This window comes from Coptis chinensis, chromosome 2, assembly GCF_015680905.1.
Source record: "Coptis chinensis isolate HL-2020 chromosome 2, ASM1568090v1, whole genome shotgun sequence".
Classification (NCBI taxonomy): domain Eukaryota; kingdom Viridiplantae; phylum Streptophyta; class Magnoliopsida; order Ranunculales; family Ranunculaceae; genus Coptis; species Coptis chinensis.
In genome coordinates, this window is record NC_141457.1 from 109,661,288 (window position 1) to 109,685,375 (window position 24,088).

The 24,088-nt window shown below is 38.3% G+C and overlaps 3 protein-coding genes across 5 annotated transcripts; 2 read left to right on the top strand and 1 right to left on the bottom strand.

Annotated features, from left to right (window-relative positions):
• The first annotated feature begins 61 nt into the window (after positions 1-61).
• LOC147520466 (transmembrane and coiled-coil domain-containing protein STS1-like) lies at positions 62-5,368 on the top strand. 3 transcript variants are annotated; one of them, XM_086592013.1, is made up of 15 exons: positions 62-475; positions 552-633; positions 936-1,412; positions 1,719-1,887; positions 1,999-2,151; positions 2,565-2,662; positions 2,795-2,886; positions 3,149-3,219; positions 3,304-3,439; positions 3,796-3,855; positions 3,997-4,079; positions 4,151-4,227; positions 4,334-4,404; positions 4,875-4,932; positions 5,026-5,368. In XM_086592013.1, exons 1-15 carry the CDS (start codon positions 264-266, stop codon positions 5,167-5,169), a joined length of 1,983 nt encoding a protein of 660 aa, XP_086448139.1. In that variant the 5' UTR covers positions 62-263; the 3' UTR covers positions 5,170-5,368. The 3 variants fall into 3 exon arrangements, with proteins under 3 accessions (XP_086448139.1, XP_086448140.1, XP_086448141.1); XM_086592014.1 differs by having other exon boundaries at positions 248-475; positions 955-1,412; XM_086592015.1 differs by having other exon boundaries at positions 375-475; positions 958-1,412.
• Positions 5,369-6,096: 728 nt separating this feature from the next.
• LOC147520467 (putative TPR repeat-containing protein At1g05150) lies at positions 6,097-9,051 on the bottom strand. Its single transcript, XM_086592012.1, has one exon. It carries the CDS (start codon positions 8,769-8,771, stop codon positions 6,339-6,341), a length of 2,433 nt encoding a protein of 810 aa, XP_086448138.1. The 5' UTR covers positions 8,772-9,051; the 3' UTR covers positions 6,097-6,338.
• Positions 9,052-11,830: 2,779 nt separating this feature from the next.
• LOC147520468 (zinc finger CCCH domain-containing protein 19-like) lies at positions 11,831-23,409 on the top strand. The gene is given in 11 exon segments (XM_086592020.1): positions 11,831-12,487; positions 12,589-12,668; positions 16,814-17,001; positions 18,033-18,942; positions 19,044-19,171; positions 20,766-20,825; positions 20,909-20,959; positions 21,078-21,148; positions 21,421-21,524; positions 21,527-21,571; positions 21,691-23,409. Coding segments are annotated over 11 exon segments (3,462 nt in total). The 5' UTR covers positions 11,831-12,008; the 3' UTR covers positions 23,037-23,409.
• The last annotated feature ends 679 nt before the right edge of the window (positions 23,410-24,088 follow it).

A 24,088-nucleotide genomic window follows, 5' to 3' on the forward strand; every position in this document is an offset into this window, starting at 1 on the left:
GACGAATGGTGTGGGCTCTCTTACTAGATGATATATGTTTGTGAAACTTTATAATCGGTGTATCGTAATATGCCTGTATTTAAGTGTCGGAAATGAAGTAGCCGTCGGGATTTTGAACAACTACAAACGATCTGGTCAAACAGTTTTTGTTGAAAACTTCAAAACGGAGGGAAAGAAATCCAAGTCACCACTCCTTGGTCAGACAATTTAAGCAAACTAATAAATAAAATTGAAAGAAATTTGTTGTAAAGGATTGTGATCGAATGATGATATTGTCGCCAACGCATAGATACGCGGCAGGGGCACTTCTTGCTCTGGCTCTGAACCAGGCTCAAATTCACCAAACTCGACCCTTGGGCTCAGAATACCAAGATGAAGAACGGATTAGTAGTGATAGTAGTAGTAGCGATTCAGTTTCAGAAGATCCTCAGCTTTGGGTTCATGAATCTTCTGGCTTGCTTCGTCCCGTTTTCAGGTCTTCTTCTTCTCTCTCTCATAAATTTCGTGGAAATTGAAATGTCGAGTTTTAGGATTTATCGTTTGTCTCATAGGTACTTGGAGATTGATCCGATAGCTTGGCTTGGACTTGAGGAAACTGGTGGTTCATCTCCAGCTAAGCATCATATCGGAGCGGTATGTATTGTTCATCATTGCTCTAAATAAACATGAGGGCTCGATGTAACAAAAACAGTCAGGGCAAGTTTAATTTTATAGACTCATTGTAGAACAGACATTGATGGGGTTGAGTATTACGATAATCTAAGGGAAAGTTGATTGATATATTTGATTGGTTGCCTAGTGATATGTGATAATAGCATTTTTCCGATCATAAAAGGAAAAACTACTGGGGAAAAAAACCTAGTTGTTTCCATATCGATAAAGCAATTTATTTATTGTTATGATCAATAAAACAATTTATATATCTCGTATTACAGTTTTTAAGGGTACTTTCAGAAGATGGTGAAACTTCTTCAGAGAGGATGGATCAGGAACATGCTTTGTCAAATGGAGTTGATGCTATGGCAATGAGCATGGAAAATGCTATTAGTTCCAAGGAGAGTCGTCTTGCATACAAACCCGAACATCTTGGAAACAGTTCTGGATCTGAGAAGGAATCAACCTCTGAAACAGTACAGGGTTCATCTGAAGATGCTGTAGTTTCATGTTCTAAGGAATTGTCAGAAGCGGCTGATGGGCCTGCCGGCATTCTTTTCGAAGAACCTGTTGAAGAGATTATGCTACTCAACCATCACAGAAAAGTGGCAGTTCTTTATGAGCTGCTTTCTGGTTGCTTGGCAAATATACCCGAAGACAAAAAGAAGCATTCTCGACTGAGGAAGGGGTATGATGCTCGACACCGTGTTGCACTTCGTTTACTGGCAACATGGCTCAATGTCAAATGGATAAATATGGTTTGTTTTTTAAACGTTATACTTTTAATAAGGTTCTAGGAAAACTTGTTGCTACTAAGTAAGCATATAACCAGTGAAAGTGTAGCTTCTCTCTTAAAGTAAAACTTACTTAGGTTACAATCTTTTCCAAAAAGCCTTTGTGTTTGTGCCTATAAAACTATATGATATAATCCACCTTAAATCTGTGATAGAAAATCCTGACCAACTTTCTCAATTTGTTAAGACTCCTTTTCTCTAAAAATTGGTGTTAAAGTGAATTTATCGGATGCCTTCTGAGTTTGAATCCATGCCATTTGTCTTCTGAAGGAAGCTATGGAGGTAATGGTTGCTTTTTCAGCAATGGCTTTGATGAAAGCAGAAGAAGAAAATGAAGGCGGAAACAAATCATCAGAAGCCAAATGGTCAAAGTGGAAACGTGGAGGTATAATTGGCGCAGCTGCGTTAGCCGGCGGAGCATTGTTGGCCATTACTGGTGGTATAACATCATTAAAGCTTTCATATTAAGGTTTAGTAGATCATGTGGTTCCTCTGTGAAAACCATTAGATGAAACGATCTGGATATATGAGTTCTGTCAATTTTGAACAGGTCTAGCGGCTCCGGCAATTGCTGCTGGATTTGGTGCTTTAGCACCCACATTGGGCACACTCGTTCCTGTGATTGGGGCTAGTGGGTTTGCTGCGGTAGCTAGTGCTGCGGGATCTGTGGCTGGTTCTGTTGCTGTTGCAGCGTCATTTGGAGGTGATAAATGGTCTACATTTCTTCTTATGTTTTTTTTCGCAGTGCTTACAAAAGTACCTTAATATATGTTGGAGATTGATTTAATGAACTTCATTTCATTGTAGTTAGCATATCATAACTTGTAAATTTTCAATTATTATGAGAACTTGAATGTGAAAGGATATCGTGTCTTCCAGTTGTCCATGTTACCGATCATTGAATTGTGATATTTGATAAATTTTCTTTAATAAGTTTTCTTTATTTGGAAGAGTGTTGTATTAGAAGATGTAAAGCTTAAAATCTGCTCACCATGATAAGTATGCTTTTCATCAAACCTTTCTCTGTTTGTTTAGAAGCTAAGGATCTAATGTTTGACAAGTTTTTTTATAGCATTGTTTCCTTCTTATGACTCAATCTTGAATTTTGCAAGTCAGCCGCTGGAGCGGGACTTACTGGTAGTAAAATGGCTCGAAGAACTGGAGGCGTTGATGAATTTGAATTCAAACCTGTCGGAGAAAATCACAATCAAGGTGTAAGTTTTCTTTGATTCCCTATTATAAGGTAGAAAGATACTTGTATAACATGGTTGAACAATATTAGTTTAAAGTAAGAGTTAAGACATCTGTTTGTTTAATTATTTACTCTCAATAAATCTTCCTTTCAGCGGCTGGCAGTTGGTGTCTTGGTCTCTGGACTGGCTTTTGAAGAACAAGATTTCATAAGACCTTGGGAAGGACAAAAGGATAACTTGGAAAGGTACAACACATACTATCAGCATTGATATTAATGTATTCCTAAAACATATGATAGAGATTAGAATGTGAAAATGATTAAGAATGTACAATTTCTTTTTTCACTCTTGACCTCATAGTTTCATATTGGAGACTGGACAAGCATGGACGTTTTCGATCCACAGATGACGTATTTTGTATTGCCTACATATAATCTCCTGTTAAGTGACATTTTATTATTATTATTGCTGAAGATTTTCTTGATATCATATTCTTAAAATATGTAGGTATGCACTTCAGTGGGAGTCTAAGAATTTGATTGCGGTGAGCACAGCGATCCAGGATTGGTTAACCTCAAGTAATCGTTTTGGGCTTGCTGGTTGTTTCTCTTTGTTGACTACTTGTTAACTTATCATATTGAAACTTCTACCCCTGACTATAGGACTTGCGATGGAGTTGATGAGGCAAGGTGCCATGTTGACTGTTTTAAGCACACTATTGGCTGCATTGGCTTGGCCAGCTACTCTACTGGCAGCAACTGATTTTATCGACAGCAAATGGTCGATCGCAGTGGACAGGTTATTTCTTGCATGACAATCAGTGGATTACTACAGTCAGGACTTGAAAACAGAAAGAAAATGTCCTTCATGATCCTAAAAGAATCGTTGGACTTGTGTTATATGTGCCCCAGCCTGGAAATGGATCCTGGTGTTGGAACTTGTTTAGAACTTGCTTTATTAAGGGGGGCATTGAACATGGCAATGGTCAGGACGACCCTTATCATTTCATTCAGGGAGGACAGTTACCTATACCATCTAAACCCAAGTATACCAATGACCAGAAATACGATTCAGACAGTGATTCGACAATTTTCACTGAAATCGATTTCCAGGTTTCATCTTTTATCCTTAATATATTTTGTTCCTGTTTTCAGATCAGACAAAGCAGGAAAGCTTCTGGCTGAAGTGTTATCTAAGGGTTTGCAAGGGAACAGGTATGAGTAATGAAATCAAGATTGACTCATTCCTTTTTTCCTTGAGAAACTCATTGAGTTTGATGTGGTATATAGTTATGGATTATTATACTTTTGTCTACTGATATTGGTCATTTTCTTGGCTTTCTGTGAACATTTCAGGCCTGTGACGCTGATTGGTTTCTCACTTGGGGCTCGAGTAATTTTTAAATGTCTCCAGTGTTTGGCTAAAATGGATGATAATGGTAGTCGGTATTACCTTTTGTCTATCATCTGACAAAGAGCGATTTAATTGATTCTTCTTGGATTTTGGCAGCTGGAGTTGTAGAAAGGGTGATTCTTCTTGGAGCTCCTATTTCGATTACAGATGAGAACTGGGGGATTGCTAGAAAGGTAGTTGCAAACAATCTTCCAAGTTTTCAATTTCATATCTCAAGTATATATTTGTTGCATCCTATATATCTTTGTGAAATCATTTATACATGTTGTTTGCTTGCAGATGGTAGCAGGCAGATTCGTGAATGCTTATGCTACAAGTGATTGGACGCTTGGAGTTGCTTTCCGTGCAAGGTATGAAGGATGGAATAATTATCTTCGATTTAATATTTGAAAAATGTTGTTTTAGTGAGAGTTTTTCCACTCTTGAAATATTGTTGTCAGCTTCCATTCACTAATTTCAAAGTCTAGAAATTGGAAGAAAAGAAAGGCAAAAGCAAACTCAAGCGTGGAAGATAATTGATGATATTGTACATATATTGTTCTATAGATGATGAGGCATAGGAACTGTGAATTGTCGAGTTCGAAACCCATCAGTTTAATGATATAAGCGACTACAAGGCTCTAATGCCTACTTAACTCCATTTTTTTTACTAGTACAAACACAACTCTGCTTGCACCCAAAAATAATAAAATAATATGGAGCTATTTTGATTGGAAATAGTGCAAGGGTTTGTTGGATGGTGAAGTCATGCCACATTATTTATGATCAGTATAATACTACAGAAAATATTTCTCATGTAAATTCTGTAATTGTTTTGCAGCCTACTTTCAAAAGGATTAGCTGGAATACAGCCCGTTGATATTCCTGGAATTGAGAATGCAAGTATCATACACTAAACGTCTTTGGTTCACAATCATATTTTGCTAATTTTCTGTTCTTAACTTTTGAAGGGCTTTGTTATTTGCTCACAGGTTGATGTTACGGAACAAATTGAAGGCCATTCTTCCTATCTCTGGACTACAAAGCAAATTCTAGAACAACTTGAGCTGGACGTGTATTACCCCATTTTCAAAAGCCCTCCCGCCAAGCCTCAGGAAGAGAAGCTGGACTCCTAGTTCCTAATTTACTAAATCTTTGTGTATCTGGTGTGGTCGCATTGCCTTAGAATGTAAAGTCGTGAACAAACAATTGGCATCGCTTAGTGTATAGATCATGTTCTTATTATTGTGCTGTGGACATAGATTCCATCTAATTTGAATTATAGAGGTGCATTGGGTTAAGGAATGAATATATTTCAGAAATCATTAGACTTGAGTCTTGGCAGCCTGTTTCATACAACTTACGCTGTTACCTTCGAAACTGGTTGGCTCTTGGATATTGAAATGTTTACCGCTTACGTAAAATGTTTTGTTGCTGGGGGGCGGAGTTACAAATAGTACTTCCAACAACAATTGACAAGGTCCCATGGATAAGTTCAGGGCACCTGTATCCCAACTTTTGATCCATTGAAAGCTGTGTTGATTTGGAAATACCATGTCATTGAAAATGTACAGCATCGAGCCCCTTGTGCACCAGCAATTAAAAATGCTTTCCCCTCAATGGCAAAGTATCCTGTTAGGCTCTCACTGTACACCTATGGCTTGCAGCAGAAGCACACGCTTGGAAAATTAATCTCAAACTGTATAAAACTCGTCCATGCAAGATTACAAACTTATAACATCTCGACTCTTCCACATTTAATTGCTAAAAATGTCAGACCATCTCATAGCTTCTCTTTATATGAAAGTTGGTAATCAGGAACATATGTTAAATGCTCCTATTTCTGGTAACTAAACTTTATTAATCCCACCCACCCAATCCCGTTTGGTAATCTGCGGAGGTGTCTTTACTAGCAGGCTTAGATCATAAGTTTGAATATATTCAGATAAACTTTATGGTCATTTTAATGCGGATGGCTAGTTGGCTACAAACCTACAACTATTTGTAAATCTTGTCCCAAGAGAATTTAAATTCCTACAACTAGAACCACGATTTGCAGAAACTTGAAAAATAAAAATGAATTTGCATCCATTTGCCTTAATTCTCAAGAAGAATGAACAAGATATCCAACAATTACTTCACAGCTGCCAGTAGACCCGAAAAAAAAGGGAGTTGACACTTCCAAAGATACAAGGGTACAAGACATAATCAAACACATCTATCATCTATAATTCACAATGAACAATTAGAAGAGGGGTAATGGACTAATGGTGTGCACAATCTTGAAAAACTAAATACACAAAAGCTAAGGGTCATTCTCGGAGTTATTTTTCGAATGCAAACTAAAGAACATGCACTTATCTTTCACAGCTTCAGCTTCACTCCCATATTCTTTGAACTTGTACTCTTCCTGCTTGAAGGAGGATGGCACCTTTCCTTCACTGTAACATTGATTACACAAGCTAAAATGAGATTTCATCTCCTTGAAGCGTGACCCAATAACGGGATAACGACACACAGAGCAGGCATGATGACCATGCCGAGTCCTATCCCCTGTTTCAAGCTTCACCATAGTGGTCACGATACCAAAACCCCAATCCGAATCATCAAACATCACAACGAACTCAGGAAATGAAATGGTCGATACATCAGCTTCTCCATGTATCTCTAGCATTTCACTGGTTCCATGAGATGGGATGTAAACAGCCCTCAACATCTTAATGTATGTCAATGCATCAGCTCTCCGAACCTGCGAAATGCTTTCATTCACAGGCCGCCACAAGAGAGCATCAAAAGCAGTTCTTTTGCGTCTATCGGGAGGGCCACTGCAGATGGGAGCAATAACAGCAAAGAACATGCCCAAATCCACTCTACCCGAACCCGAGGCATCCAAGACAGACAGAATCTTCTCATTGATCGCTTTAACAGCACCTTGAAATGTCTCGGGCTTCAGGTAACTAAGTAACCTGTGAAGAATTTCTTCCAAACCAGCCTTGCGGATGGATTTCTCAGGCATGCCAGTTCCAGAGTAGGAAAGAGGGACCTCTCTATCTATCATTTCCTTCTTCAATAGATCCACACTGCAGTGATTCAACCTGGTTAGCCTCTGGAAAGCCCTGATTTCAAGAGCATTGGCCAAGTCTTGTCTTACTGTAGTCTTCCGACCAACCCTCTTAAACTTTGACATTTCTACGACGACAAATGCCCCCTCGCCATCAACACCCCCATTTCCCTTGGGTCTCTTCTTCTGCAACTGCTTCATATGAGCAATCGCATCATGCAACTCAACCCTGTTAGTCATCTTAAATGCCTCTTTCAGAGTTTTCCGAGCTTCCTCACTCTCTCCAGCTCCCAACAATGCCACAGCTTTGTTAAGCTGTGCTCTCCAATTGTTTGGCCACACAGCTAGAACCCTCGTATACATCTCGGACGCCCTTTGATACCTACCAATATCCATATAAAGACCACCCAAATTGTACATTGCATCAACATGCCCTGGTTTCAAATCAATAACCTTTTGAAACTCCTGAATTGCTCTCTCATCCTCTCCCAAAGCATGAAGCGCAGACCCCAAATCACAATGTGCATCGGCATAATCAGGTTTCAAGAAAATAGCCTCTTCCAAAGTCTTCTCCGCCGCCCTATACTCTCCTACACCAAAAAGAGCACTACCCAAAAGCTTCAAAGCTCTAAAATGCGTAGGACAAAGTATTGCAGCCTCTCTATAATGCTCACAAGCACTTAAAACCATACCCTCCGCTTCGAGCGCAATCCCAAGATTAACATGAATCTGAGGTAGCAAATAAGCCCACTGATTCCCACTAACTTCAGCAGCTTCAAGTGCTAAGAAAAACTCATCCTTTGCCTCCACATACCTCCCAACAACATACAAAGAATTGCCCAACCTAAAATGTGGTCTTATATCAGTAGGTTGAAGTTCACAAGCCCTCTTAAAACTAACCAACGCCGCCGTAAACAACTGCTGGTCATACAAAACCCTCCCAAGCGCCATATGCCCATCGAACGCCTCTTCTCTAGACCTCGCCCCGTCTGCCCTCCCTCTCAAAACACCCAATTCTTTCAAAAACGTGGCGTAATCACTCCCCGATTCTTCCCAAAAGATCCTTTTATCCGAAATGTCAGTGGATGGGGCCAACTCCCTAGACCAGCCAGCATCAGAATACACATCAATATTCTCCCCTTTCAATCTCCCTTCTTTAGCTTGCTTCACTTTCAATCTCTTAATCAATATCTCCAAATCATCCATCAACTTCCACGTGTCATCATAAGCGACCCCATGATTCGGTGACATAGCCCAAGCTGCTGTTCTCAGCTTCTTCTGTGACTCCACTATTCTTTCATCAACAATTGAGGATGTAGATGCTTCAGAAGCACCAACAGTTAAATTAGACTCATTATTATTATTATTATTATTATTATTTACAAGTTCTAAACGAAGGGCATCGAAATCACGATCCACGTCACCAGCCCCGTCATCGTAAGTACGTAAAAGGCCTTCGTAAGTAAGACCTTTAGAGTCAATGAATTCAGCGTAGGTCTTGAAAACTTCGTCGAGGATTGCGTTTATTTGTTCGTCGCTGAATTTGACTCTTGGGTTTACTGCTACAACGAGTGAAGCCATTTCTTCTCTATTTAAGCCGCCGTCTTTATTTACGTCGAATTGTTCGAATATTTTCTTCACTTTCTCCGCTCTGCTGCCCCTAGTAGCCGTTGCCATTTTTTTATTTTTTGTTTTGTTTAATTGAGATACGGAAGAAGGGTATAATTGAGAATTAAGGTGGTGTTTGAGATCTGAGAAGGGTGAGTGAGGAGGTGGGTGTGTTTAGAAGAAGACATTGGGAGGCGTGAAAGGGTAGAGAGGAGATGATGAGGAGTTTTGGGGTGGGGGCTGTGTGAGCCCCATTCATGTGTGTTTGTTTGTTTTTTTGGTTAAACCAGCTAACCAAGTAGACGTTACTGCGCCAATTTGGACGGGGCCCTAGATGGTGTAATAGTGGCTCGTGAGATTGTCAATAATAAACTGAAGCAGTTAATGGGCTTAGGTTAGAATTTAAATTTTAAAAAATGCCATCAGTCCAATGAAAAACCAGATGGACTCGTACTGAAAGATGATAGTGGGTGCCAGCTCAAACCAACTACAGTATAATAAGGGATTCAATCATTAACTTTTTTTTTTTTTTTTTTTTTTTTTTTTTTTCGATAATGCTTCAATCATTAACTATGACTCCAAACATGAGTACCAAACTCTAAATATCATGAAGAGTAGATATGGGTAAGGATAATGATATCATGAAATCCGGGGCAATGGTTTTGTTAAATTTGACGGTATGGCACCTTTGGATGTATTGAGATTATAATTTACTAGCATTTCTTTATGCTCGATGAGCGTTGAATTAAGCATAGCATTAAGAAATTAAACATTTCAACAATTTAATAGAAAAGGCTATTTCTTAAACTAAATAGGTATGGCAAAAAAATCTTAAGCCCATATACCAATCATATTGCCACGTTGGAAGCAACCAAATTACATAGTGTTCAAAACATTCATGATTGGGTCCTATATTGTGTCATTTATAATGGAGGACAAATATGTAATTTCAGCAATACAGTGAGTGCAATAAAGGAAACAAAAATTAATGACGGTGATGAATTCACTGTTACTCCTTCCGTTTTCTTTAAAGAAGTTAGATGGACACATTCATTAGGGATTTATAGTGAGGCTAAACATGCACCTCTCACGCCGCAAATTACACATACTACATAGTGACAGCCGGCTCAATCCCATAGTTTATAGGCAGCTGCTTAGGGCCCCAATATAATTCAGCCCAATGTTTTCTTTTCAGCCCACTATCGTTTTTCAAACCCTTATTTAAGTAACGTTATATAATAATTTGTTTTCCTCTCCTTCTACAACGTTTCTCTCGCGTTTTCCTACCAAAAAAATTTTCGTATCTATTGGCATTTGAACTTTGTTTAGGGTTTTTAATTTTCTTGAGCCGCCGTTGTTTCTCTTGCATTCTCCAATATTTCTCTCGCGTTTTGCTACCAAAAAAATTCTTTGTATCCATTGGCATTTGAACTTTGCCTATGGCTTTTGATTGTTTTGACCTGCGCCTGCGGACTGGTGAGGGATCATAGATGTTCATTATCAAGAACGAATGAGTGTTATTTATCAGTCACAAACTAATATAGAGGCTTTTTCAAAAACACTTGCCCACTTAAGCATGCGATGTGCATGAGTAATCTCGCCATATGTGTCATACTTTAAAGTTTACACCGATTAAACCCCCACACTGCAAAAGGACAATATCTATGCATAACCTAACTATTCCAATTCACAACCTACTGCCCCAAACTAGAAATATAGTTTGCCTTGATTCAAATACCGATTTTTTTCTTTGGATGTACGAATGTTTTATATTTTTATAAAATACGAATACACTGTTTATTTTACAATACTAGAATCAAATACCGACATTTTACAGGCATATTTCGTCAAACCAAGTTTCCAGACCAAATCAACGTCGGTATTTCAAGTTTTCAACACATGCTATTTTCCAACCGACCATGACCAAGCCTCAAAATAATGACCGAAACAGTGAAAAATAGAAAAATGCGCATTTTTATGTTACCCGGATGTCACATTAGTACGACGGCTGTGTAGTACAAATTGGGTAATTTGAGTCATCACCAAGACGTGGTTTTCGTGCGTCTTCTCGATGCTAGTGTTTTTTTAACTAGATAAAATCCCGTAACCTCAAAAGAGGCCTTTCTTTTCCCCTTTTTTGCCTCTTCCGTATCGGATCTGGACGTGACGTGAGTTCGTGACCGTCTTTTATTTTCTTATTATTATCGTGTTTTTCTCTCTATCTCATATAACTAAAAAAAAATAATAATAATAATAATCTAGGGTTTTGAGTTAGGGTTTCAATTCAAAATCTTATTATTATTATGGAAGAAGAAGAAGAAGGGTATTCTAGGGTTTCTATACCTAATATTTCTGACCAAATTGAACACTCGAATGAACAAACGTTGAATAGTCAATCACAAATTGACGATTCGAAACTCGTTGATTTTGCTAATATTGTTGAAGAAGAAGAATCTTCTTTTAAGGCTTCTTCTACACAACAAATTGAACATTTCAATGAACAAAATACTGAATCTCAAATTAATCACTCCGATGCTGCCGATAAAGATGAAGTTCCACAAATCGCTGCTGTATCTACAGTGTCTGAAGATGCAACTCAAATTGTATTGGATAGCATGGCTGCTGAAAATGTGAAAGAGGTCAATGATAATAATGAGGTCTCTCCTGAAGATACTGTTGTTTTTGTAATGCCCTTGGCTAATGATGATGAAGGTAATGTCTCTCCCATAGTAGGTGATAAAGTTGTTGATTCTCCTTTGATTGATAAAGAAGTATCACCTGTGGTTAGTGAGGAACATGCCTCTCACGTAGTTGATGAGGAACATGTCTCTCCCCCTGTGAATAATGAGAATGCCTTACCCGTGGTTAGTAACGAAAACGCCTCACCTGTGGTTAGTAGCGAAGATGTTTCTCGGGCTGTGGAAGATGAAGATGTCTCTCCCATGGTTGATAATAAAGAGGATGACTACTCAGCAGTAAGGAACAATAAGGATGTTGCCTCTCCTGTGGGAGATGATAAAGAGGAGGACACCTCTCCAATGGAGGGTGAGAAAGACAACGCCTCCCCATGGAGGGTGAGAAAGACAACGCCTCCCCCATGGAGGGTGAAAAAGACGACGCCTCTCCCATGGAGGGTGAGAAAGACAACACCTCTCCCATGGAGGGTGAGAAAGACATCGCCTCTCCCATGGAGGGTGAGAAAGACAACACCTCTCCCATGGAGGGTGAGAAAGACATCGCCTCTCCCATGGAGGGTGAAAAAGACGACACCTCTCCCATGGAGGGTGAAAAGACGACACCTCTCCCATGGAGGGTGAGAAAGATGATGCGTCTCTTATGACAGACAACAAGGACAGCACCTCTCCCATGTTAAAGAATAAAGACGATTCCTCTCCGATGGTTGAGGATAAAGATGATGCCTCTCCTGTGGTAGATAATCAAAAGGATACGTCTCCTGGGATTGATAAAGAAGCTTCTCCAATAATCGGTAATGAAGATGACTCTCATGTTGTGGACGGTGAGAATGTCTCTCATATGGTTAATGACGAAGATGATGTCTCTCCTATGGCTGCAGAGGAAGCTGCACTTGGGTCTGAGGTTGAGACAGAGATGGATATGGAGACGGAAATGGAGATGGAAGTTATTGAGGAAGGTAAGAGTGATAGGAAGCGGAAGCGAGGTCGGCCTGCTAAGGTTCAAGGCAAAGCTCCATTAAAAACAACAGAAGAAGAGGACGTTTGTTTCATTTGCTTTGATGGAGGCAATCTTGTGCTATGTGATCGTCGGTGAGGAATTTTTTATTTTTATTATTTTACTTCATGCTGGTTGATATTTGTTTGTGGATTTCTTTAGTTATTTTTGTGCTGATTCTTGTTGGTGTTGTTAGGGCTTGCCCTAAAGCATACCATCCTGCTTGTGTTAATCGGGACGAAGCATTCTTCCGTTCAAAGGGTCGCTGGAATTGTGGTATGCTACGGTCTTTGCTGTAATTGTTGGAGCTTCATTTCAGTCATAAGTTTTATGTTCTCTTTGTTGTTTGAATCCGGTCGTCCTTTAGGGAATGTAGTAGAAGGTGTTTCATTGTGTTTACTGTGTGCTTGCTTAACTGTGCTATGTTTTTTATAAGTTAATTACAACAAATGCATAATACAGTTTAGAGTCCCCCATTACAATCATACAATTAATGATCTTTTCAAATCAAAGAACTTTCTGTCCTCACTCGTACACAGCAAATGCCACAAGCAATATTCGACTTGTATAGTGGTGAAAATAGACCTAGCTTCCTTATCCTTGAAGATGCCTGCTTTGCAGGGACGCCCATATAGGAGAAACTTCCAAGTTGTGACCTTATCGACTGCTATCCGCACCAAGCCATCATCAGTCACTCTAGAACGTCAACGCATTAAGATTAAGCATCAGAGGTATAACCATGGGGATGAACAGGCCTTTCAACCTAGGTTACATTGACACGGGCACACGTGTCGGCTGGGCTATTAAATCGTTGAGTACTCCCCGAGTAATCAGTGAGTACTCGCTACTCGCTGCTTAGCCGACCCGACTAACAATTTAATCCCTGATCACAATCGGACTCAAAAACTCCCCGAGTACTCGGCCGATTAGGCCCGATTAGCCGAGTAATTGTGTTCACTATTTCAATGTTAAACATTGTCGACAAGATTCGACCAACCCTCGGAGTTCTACACTTTAATCATATTTATTTTAGTTGATTGAGTGTTTTAATTGTTTATTGATTGATTGGGTTCTTAATTGGCTTCATTATGTTGGTATTTCAACGTTAAATATATTTAATAATTATTTGTAAAGAAATATAGTGTTATCGATTAATAAATTAGATGGAAAATCAGAATCGGAAGTGGCGGTTGAAGAATTCGGGGACACGGATAGGAATAATTAATTAATTTTTTAATAATTATAAATTTATTAAATTAGATGGAAAATCAGAAATTCGAGGTAAATTAAATACAATATGTGTCCGACACGGACACGGACACGGACACGGACACGTGGATATGTATCCGACACAGATTTTTTCAAAATATGGTGTGTCCATGTAACCTAGCTTTCAACACTAGACACTAATGAAATGAACTCCTATCAATAATTGAGGATGTACCTACTAGGGATTTTTACTCCCTTTATCAAATAAATATCCATAGTGAAGATTTTTGTAGGTGATGCTCAAAATGAAGACTTGCACTTTGGAAGGTAGAGAATGAAACTTGTGTTGTCGGGAAGTTCCTTGTATGTCTGCTGGAAGTCCACTAACTTGTAAAGTTTCAATTGACATTACTCCATTTTTCAATTATTTCAATTCCCAGTAATCCTTGCCTTCGCTAGGATATATATTTACCCCGAATTTAGGAAAATACATCTTAATTGGCTCATAAATCAGGCTCGCTGTGAGTCATGGACATCTTTGTGCTATCCCTTAAGAAATGTACTCATCACTTGATGGTGTCTCAGCATCTTAGGGGGAAGCGTTTGACGATCAAGGCCTTACATGATTTGGTGGACTAAACTTTATATAGATGCTAGAGATTAACCCTGTAGCTATTTTGTTGGTAGAAGGAACAACTTACTCTTTTTGGGTACTGGGGAGGAGTGTTGGTGGGTTTAGGTTTTCATTCACTTGTAGATATTCTCAACGTTTCTTCTTTATTTATTTTTTTTTAATTATGAATATTAATACAATTTTGTATTTACAAAGCCAAATAGAAAAATAAATAATTAAAAATAATCCCAAGCTATATATATATGGGAGGGATCTATATGCAACACCTTTTATACAACAATTTATACAACACCCTTTTTTATGTTGAACTAAGAGCTAATACTTTGTGGGTATGATCTTATCACTATAAAGATCATATCCACAAAATTTGAGCTCATTTCGAAATCTTAACCCCTTTCAAAAGTTGATTTGAAAATGTTATGTTTTTTTAACGGTCAGGATTTAAAATTTTGCAACTTTCTTTTAGCATCTTTAGAAATTTCTAAATGAGTCCATTTTTTGTTGGGTTGTTATCTATAGTGGAAAGATGACATCCACAAAAAATCAAGTCGTAAGTAGTTTTGTAAAGTGAGATATAGGCCATTGTATAAACTGTTATATAAAAAGTGTTGTATATGGATCCCTCCCCATATATATTATGTTAATAATTAATGCATATTTACGAAGCGAAAAAAGAAAATTCTTGGTCGCACTTGTGGTCTAGTTGTAGTCGTAATGAATGCCCAAGAATGGCCATCTTGGTTGCACAATTGTACCAGTCCATCTGATCGTGTTGTCGTTTGTATTGCAAGGATAAAGGCTCTCAAAAAGCTCTTTAAGAAAGATCTATATTCCACATTCTACTGCTGAAGCGAATGAACCGTGCACATAATCTGCGGGCTCAACTCTTTGGTGCACAACTGGTTGAATATGTGCCATCAACCTCATACTGCTAAATCTTGCAATGACATGTGCTGTCACTTGGCTGTTCCAGTCAAAGTGTAAAAGTATCAGCCCATATTCAACCAGTCGAAGTGTAAAAATATCAGCCCAGAGAATGGTGCCTCCGTCAAGTTGGCCTTTTGCAAGTGGACATGTCTTTTTGATTTCATACTTGCAAAGGTTTGGTGATGGATCGTCTTTATGCTGAAGAATTACAACTCAAGTAGGCATAAAAAGCATCATCTCTCTACCAGTGCAAATGGGTTCATTTAGGCCATTCATGGCTATTAAAACCCAGTTTCTGTACGACTGTACTTTTGTCGGAACCGGCCATGACTGTTTACAAGTGAAATATAATACTCTGTTTAGCTGTATTTGCTTGTTGTGTGAGTCTGATGGAATACAAGGGCAATTTCCTGTTCTCCTTGTCCTAGTGTCCTTTTATCAATCAACTTTACCCGATTCATCAAATGACATGTTCACTGCTAGGGTATTTTCAAATAGGAAATGTTACTTGGTTGATGTTCTTTAAATTTATCCCCTCACCAACATCTGACATTCTGATATCTGTACCAATAGGAACCTTTCTGCCTCACACAGACAATCTTGTCAACATCTTTTAAGGTTTCACCTATTTATAAGAAACACCTATGCAGGCATCAAATCAGCAAAGTGTGCCACATCATATGTCTAGTTCAATGGCCTCTCTGAAATGTCTATGCATTTAGCAGCCACATTTGATAGTATCATTATTGCTTGTTCCACAGTCCACACCGTTAGCAGTCAGAGTTTAAATCCCACAAGGGTTTTGGAAATATGGATGCTTTGTTTGCCATTAAGAAACATCCAATGATTTTCAGTAATGACTCCACCACCCTCCTGCCTCTCGTTCCTATGCAAAGGTCGCTAAAGACTGCTTTTGGGCATGCCTTGTTCAAACTTCTTAAATTCCTTAGATTCAAAATTCTAGGCATATCGAGTCTTTAATGGAAACAGGTTTTGGAGGAAACTATATATAGGATAATTGGAGTTGCAATAGAAGATAGCTGTGGAGGTGAAGAAGGTCTCACCGAGTAGGCCCCTAACATTCTCCCTCAGCAATTTTAAACAATCCCCAACCCGTTCCTTTCCAGTACTCCATACTTGTTACGTTACTGTTCTTAAACTAACCGAAATCCCCCTTTGAAGATAGCAGGGTAAAAACATATGTGAACTGAGGTATCTTAACCTAACCTTTGGTGATCCGTTGGCAAAGGTGTTTTGAAATTGTTGTGTTTTTTTAGTAGCCGAAATGAATTAGAGTGTCAGCCTATGTTGGGCATATATTCTGCATAGAAAAAAATAACACACGGTCTTTATTGTTATCTTTGCTCATTCTTATTTAATTCAATATCTTTCCTCAACCATAACACACACATACACACACACATATATACATGATGATACTTGTTTACAATGTTTGTTGTTTATTTTATAATTTATTATTATCATTATGTTTTATTTTTATTTTTGTTCGTTTCATTGTTTTGTTTGTCTTTTTGGTTGCTAAGAGTAATTTGTATGTTAGTAAGTCATTGACTCAGTATATTGTCCTTTAATTTTTGCATTTACTTTTTTTCCTACCTTGTTTCCCTGTAACGGTTGTTATGCACTTCAGGTTGGCATATATGTAGCAACTGTGAGAAAGGTGCACATTATATGTGTTATACATGTACGTACTCCTTGTGCAAGGGGTGCATTAAAGAAACAGAATATTTCTGCGTTCGAGGAAACAAAGGCTTTTGTGAGACATGCATGAGAACTGTAATGCTGATTGAAAAGAATGAGCAGGGAAACAAGGAAATGGTAATTATACATTTCACTAATAATATATGTGCTATAGCTCTCAAATGCGTTATTGCACATTAAAATGACTTGCTTCTTTTTTGGGTTAACATGGTTAATTATTTCAAAGTTGCTGTTTGCATTTTCATTTCATGCATATATTCATTCCACTCGATACTCAGTCTTAGGCTGTTCTAATACCATTCAGTTTTTTGAGTTTAATAGATTCATGTTTAGTATATGTTCTTATCTGTTTATTTACACGGGAAAGAGTATTTATGAATTATCTATTCAGCTTGGTCCAAACGTCGTTAAGTTTCTTATGTGTAATCAAAATATAAAACAATTCGCACTGGACGGGTTTAATTTGAAAAATACTACCTATGCTCCTGATAATACTGTATAGTTTTGTGCGCGAGTCTTCCACTTGAACACTTGCACTTAAATATGAATTAACTTATCTTTGAGGGAGGGAAATAGTTATAACATATTTTTTTTTATTGGTAATAAAGATATAATTTATGGTGAATGCAAGAAACCATATATAACGTGTGCAAGCCAAGAGAGCTCTTATTAGTAAACAACCACCACACTAGTGAAAAATCCTCCCAGTCATCTGGGAAGTTAGTGGAATGACCGTAAGTAGGAAACTTCTTGAATAGCCATCCAGATGAGATACAATAGGTCCATGTCATAATGTCGTATTGCACATGAATGATTAATGGTCCTTACTAACATCTTTTGTGCATGTGCATTAATCCTTTGTTAAAGAGAACTCTTTAACACCTAAAACAACACTGAGTTAAGTGACAAATTTCTTGATGTAGAATCTGATTCACGAGTCTTGAATTATTCCCCCTCCTTCCCTAGTTGTTTCTTTTCACTATCTAATTCATAGAGTTTCTGGTTGAAGATGGAATTTCATGTTGTCGTTATCAGTTTAGAACCCATGTGCTTCATTGTATTAGCTTCAGAATGTATTTAATTTTAATAAACTATAGATGGTATGTTTCTGACTACTTTTGTTGTCTGGTTCATGTATACATTTGCAGGCTCAAGTAGATTTTGATGACAAAAATAGTTGGGAGTATCTTTTCAAGGAGTACTATATGGATTTGAAACGGAAGCTATCACTAACTTTGGATGTGCTCAGTCAAGCTAGAAATCCATTTAAGGGATCTAGTACATCGGTTCGTAAGGCCGAATCTTCTGAAGATGTTTATGATGCTAATGATGATGCCTCTGGTTCGGATGGTTCTGCTAAACATCATGAAGTGAGTAACTCGAAACGAAGAAGGCCAAAGAGGCGGTCAAAGTCATCAAAGGACGAGGATCTGCCGAGTGTCACACATGTGGTTGGTGTAGGGACATCTCTGACAAATGATGCTGACTGGGCATCAAAAGAGCTTTTAGAGTTTGTTGCACACATGAAGAATGGTGATAAATCTGTTCTATCCCAGTTTGATGTGCAGGCTCTTTTGTTAGAATATATTAAACAGAACAACCTTCGGGATCCTCGTCGAAAAAGTCAAATAGTTTGTGATTCAAGGCTGGTGAATCTATTTGGGAAAGCTCGTGTAGGGCATTTTGAAATGTTAAAGCTTCTTGAATCACATTTTCTTATAAAAGAGGACACTCATACAGATGATATTCAAGGAACTGGCGGTGATGAGGCAAGTCAGTTGGATGGGGATGGTACCTCTGGTGCTTTAACAAAGGCATCTGCAGATAAGCGACGCAAATCACGTAAAAAGGGGGATAGAGGACCACAGGCTAATCTTGATGATTATGCTGCAATCGACGTCCATAACATTAAATTATTGTACTTGCGTCGTAACTTAATGGAAGATTTACTCGAAGATGGTGACAAGTTTCAGGACAATGTTGTTGGCACTTTTGTGAGAATAAGAATTTCTGGTGCTGGTCACAAACAAGATATGTATCGGCTCGTTCAAGTTGTAGGTAAATGTCGTAGTTACTTGTTCTCATCCAATCTAATTTTACGTGTGGGTCTTTGTGTATGTACCAATACGATGGTAAATTTATTATTAATTTTATTACAGGTACTCGCAAGGCTGCGGCACCCTATAAAACTGGTAAAAGGTTAGCTGATGTTGTGCTGGAGATACTAAACTTGAACAAGTCTGAGGTTATCTCAATTGATACAATTTCAAACCAGGACTTCTCTGAGGTAATCTAATAGGACAGTTTGCAATGCTTGTTTTCTTTTGTCGATTTTAATTTCATTAATAGGTTCAAGATATTTTGCCAAAAAAAAAACAACTTTTTATACATTGTAAAATTTATGTTTCCATAATTGTGATCTTAAATAATATGTATTGATTCAAATGTATACAACCCTGTACTAGTGTGGTATGTATATAAAGTATTCGGTGTGCTCCAGTTCTGTTAATGAGTTCGCAATCACTAAGGTATTTTCTTATTTCATCTGGGAAAAAGTATGAAATTGATAGTAACTTTATTTATTGTCTATTGCAAATATTGCAATTTAAGGTTGCGAAGATTGCTAATCAGCCATGCATGATTGCATCCCTTTACTTTAGTTTTCTCTAGTAGTTGTAGTTTTCTTTTTTCTAGTATCAATATTGTATCTGTCTTTCCCCTTGTTGTATCTGAGTGGGATATCTCATCCTACAAAGTTGACTTATGATTATATATATATACACACCACATTTTACCCAACAAAAAAAAAAAAAAGATTGCTAAGCAGACATTGGTGTTATTGATCTGGGTCTTGATGTAATAGTTTCATTATAATTTAGTGAAATCATCCACTGGAAAGATTGTGACATTTTTGTCTCTTCATTTACAGCAGAGGTGAATTGCTCAAAACTAAAACCGTCTTCTCAAATATTTCTAAACAGATGAACCACCTCCAATGAAATTTATTGGTCTGCAGTAATTCGATTTTCATTAGCTTTAGAGAGGCTGTATACATAACTTAAATGTACTTACCATTTTCTGATTTGTGGAAGAAAGATGTATGCTGGTGATCTGGTCCCCAAGGTGTCAAATATCAACTTTAGCATTCTACTTGGGATGCAGATGGGAACCACTATTACATTTTCAAAATCTCTGAGGATGCAGATTCTTCCCTTAGGATCTCGGCTATTGTTATTGATATTGCTCAAAAAAAATATCTTGCATTCTTTGTAACTATTGGACGTACACATTAAGGTGAAGAGAGTTTTAGAGGAAACAGGGGCTTAAACAAGGAATGCTAAAGAACTAACTTGATTGCAATACCAAGGCTTCTTTTCTGCCGGTCCCAGTCATTGAGATCTGTGCAGTTGTTGTATGGTCAAGGAAAACGTGGTGCACAAGTTCATGGCAGAGACTAATAGAAATTATAGTCATTGAATTTCACATTGAAGCTCTGGATACATAATTTACGCTTTCATGTCATGTCTATGTTTTTACCGTGATGTGATTGTTACTAAGGTGTAAGGGTTAGCGTATGAGTTGTGGATAATGAGTATGCTTTGAGGAGTGCTATTTCTATGATTCGACTTTATGATGTTTTCATCATATATATTTCACTTGTCTTTTGCAATCTTTTTAATGAATCACACAACCACTGAGTTTAGTAAAGTGAAAAAATATACTATTATAAGTTTTTTGTTTCAGGGTCCAGTAAAATATAGTAATTTAAGAGGATCATTATTTTGAAGTCTGTGTTTGTGTTTTATTCCATTCAAAATACAGTAAGCTTCACCAAGGATTATAGGTTTCTAAAGTTTTTGTTAAATATGTTCTACATCCAGGATGAATGCAAGCGTCTACGCCAGAGCATTAAATGTGGATTAATTAGCCGAATGACAGTGGTAATGTTGCATATTTTTCTTTTTCTACATTTCCTCTTAGATGTTCAGGTTGATGTGTTAACCTTGGAAGGTTTATGGTTTAGGGTGAGGTTCAGGACAAAGCAATGGCTCTCCAGGCAGTAAGAGTCAATGATGTGAGTTCTTAGTGATGAACTATTACTACTGTCAATGTTATCTAGCAGCGTTTCTATGATTTTTCAAAATATAGTCTGCTTACCTGCTGCTGCTTTCAAATTTTCTCTTATCTTGTAGTGGTTAGAAACGGAGAAGCTGCGGATTAGTCATCTTCGGGACCGAGCAAGTGAACAGGGCCGTAGAAAAGAATATCCTTTGTTTATTGAGACCGACAGAAGTGCATATCTCCATGTCATTGTTATATTTGACTATACTTGCTTAAAATTAAAGAATGAAACGTAATTGTTACATGACTCGTTATTGAAAAGATTGTTAAATGATCATGTCTGTCTGTTATTTTTAATTTTTAATTTTACTTTCTGTCAAGGCTAATGTTCAAGTTCGTTTTCGTTTAATTTATGAATCACGGTGTCTGCAATTAGAGAAGCATATCTTCAGTTATCCTTGACCTTTATTTTACTCTTAGAGAGTGTGTGGAGAAATTGCAGCTTTTGAACAGGCCGGAGGAACGCTTTCGGAGACTAGAGCAAGTTCCTGTTGTACATTCTGATCCTAAAATGGATCCGGTTACGAATCTGAAGAGGATGAGGAAGAAGATAATAGCCCACAAGGTCTTGATGTTGTTTCAAGATATAAACTCTCTTTTACTGATGTTATTGTTCATTCTTTTATATATATCATATCATTTAACTTGCTTCGGAGTTGACCTCTATGTATGTTACTTATGCAGATAAATATATGATGTCAAGAGATGCTGGGTTCAGTAGGAAGGGAAGGGATCCAATCTCCCCAGGAAAAGGAAGCCCTGCTTTGGTTGATACCAGGGGTGCTGCACGAAAATATGCAAGCGCTGCTTCAGAGCCCAACATAAATTCTTCGGCTGTAGGTGTCTGGGACGGAGTATACAGTCCTAATGGTACTGGTGATCAGACTAGTGATGCACAACATATGGCTTCTGCAACTGGCTTGGGCATTAGTGCTTGGAGCAGCCAAGCTGTTGGAAGATCTGGGCCTTCTTCTGGGAATCCAAAGGAGACGGCAGCACCTCTGTCTACAGGTTTATCATCTACTATCAGTGAGACGGAAAAATTGTGGTGCTACCAGGACCCCTCTGGTAAAACACAAGGACCTTTTTCTATGGTTCAGCTCCGCAAGTGGAGTACGACTGGGCACTTCCCTGTTGATCTTAAAATATGGAAGACACCTGAGACGCAAGAAGATGCTATACTGCTGAATGATGCATTAGCTGGAAAGTTCAGTAAACCGTTGCCCCATAGGAACAACAGCTTCTCAACACCTGAAAAAGTTGTAGCCCTGTCCAATAGTAGTAGGGAAGTTAACTTGGGTGGTAGCTGGAAAGGAACTACTAGTATGACATGGACAGATAAAAACCAAATGAATTTAAATTGGAAGGATGCCAGTAGCGTTGCCAATGGTAATACCAAACTGACTAATAGTGATGCTTGGGGTTCAGGTTCAGCTGGCTGGGTTGCACAGACTACAGATACGAGGGGGGGACAGTCTGGTTCTTCCTGGAGAGGTGGGGACTCATTGAGGGGTAACATGGTGTCGTCTGGTCGGGTAGCACATAACCCACACCCATCTTTTACTGGGCATCCCCACAGACCAACATCCCATCAATGGGGTCAGAGTGGTGGAAGATGGAGCCATGGCCAGAATCAAGAGAATACTTGGAATTCAAACAGATCTTTATCTAGTAGTGGGCATGGGTACGATAACCGAGCAAATACTATGGGCCCTTCAGTTCAGTCATCTGGTGAAAATTGGAGAAATCCTCAAGTGAATAGTGGGGTTCCCAGTACAGCGACGGGATGGGGTCATGGTTGGGTTACTCCTCCTGTTGAGCCTCCTAAACCTGTGACGGAAGTCTGGAATCAGGGTTGGGGTACCCCGTCAGTTGAGACTCCTAAATCTGTGACAGAAGGATGGGGTCTTGACCAGAGCAACAGTAACAGTTTACCAAACCTTCCTTCTCCTACACCCAAGACCAATAGTGTAAACTGGCCAGATCAGGTTTCTGACAAAAAATGGTCTGCCACTCCTACACTTTTTTAGTTTCTATTCACAAACATATTTTACGCCTTGTTTTAGAGAAACGAGATCGAGGGAACATAATGTTACATTGTATCAATGTGTTTTGTAATGGTCATTGTTCACAACGCTTTCCTGTTTGAAAACTTATACCTTGCAAGTAAGATTTTCAGCAGCACAGGTCAAGTGTCTAAAATGCAATAGCTGCCGAGGAAAACATTTGTAATTGCAGGATGGAAATCTGACACCCGGGGAGATCCGCTGCAAAAGCTTAGTGAAACGGGTGGTGCAAAGATGACTACTCGAGCATCGAGCATTTTGTTTTCAATGTAGATTGGGAAGTTCTTTTTCTACGTTTCTTCTTATACTTAATAATAAGGTTTTGAGCTTTTTGATATGATCCTTGTTGAACTTTTCTAGCCTTTGTTGTATTAATTTTTTATCCTTTGTTTTGTTTCAGTATATATAAAAACTTTTACATGTACATATCAACCCAAATTATAATGGGTAAATCTAGGGTGGCAGGAGAGAGAAAGTGAGGATGAATCTGGGCCACTCACACACAGAGGTGAGGGTGTATTTCAACAAAGAAGTACTGATCCAAAAGCCCTCATTCCTGCGTACCCATACATCATGCGCACTGAAGACATGCTCAATTATAATTCACTATCAAAAAAATAAAAATTATAATTTTCTGGATTTGAGACAACTCAAATTCGGTTGTGCTTTTCTCAAATCGAATTTGAAGCAAAACACTTTGTTTTATGTTTTACTTTAAAATTTTGAAATATAAAATTGGTGGCACAAAATGGAGACTTCACTAGCTTTACATGTCTGGGAAGTGGGAAAGCCCTTCAATGGCGTAACATCATCTCTACACTATATAATGATATGTTCCAGGAACCCTCTCCACTATCGAGGCAATTTGTGATCTCTATATTTGTTTAATTTAGAAACATCCCCCTCACAAAAATTAGTACAAACCCCACTTTATTAATAATTTATAAAAACCTCTCTTATATCACTTAAATTATACAATTATCTTCTCTTTCCCTCACTGAAATTCTCCCTAATAT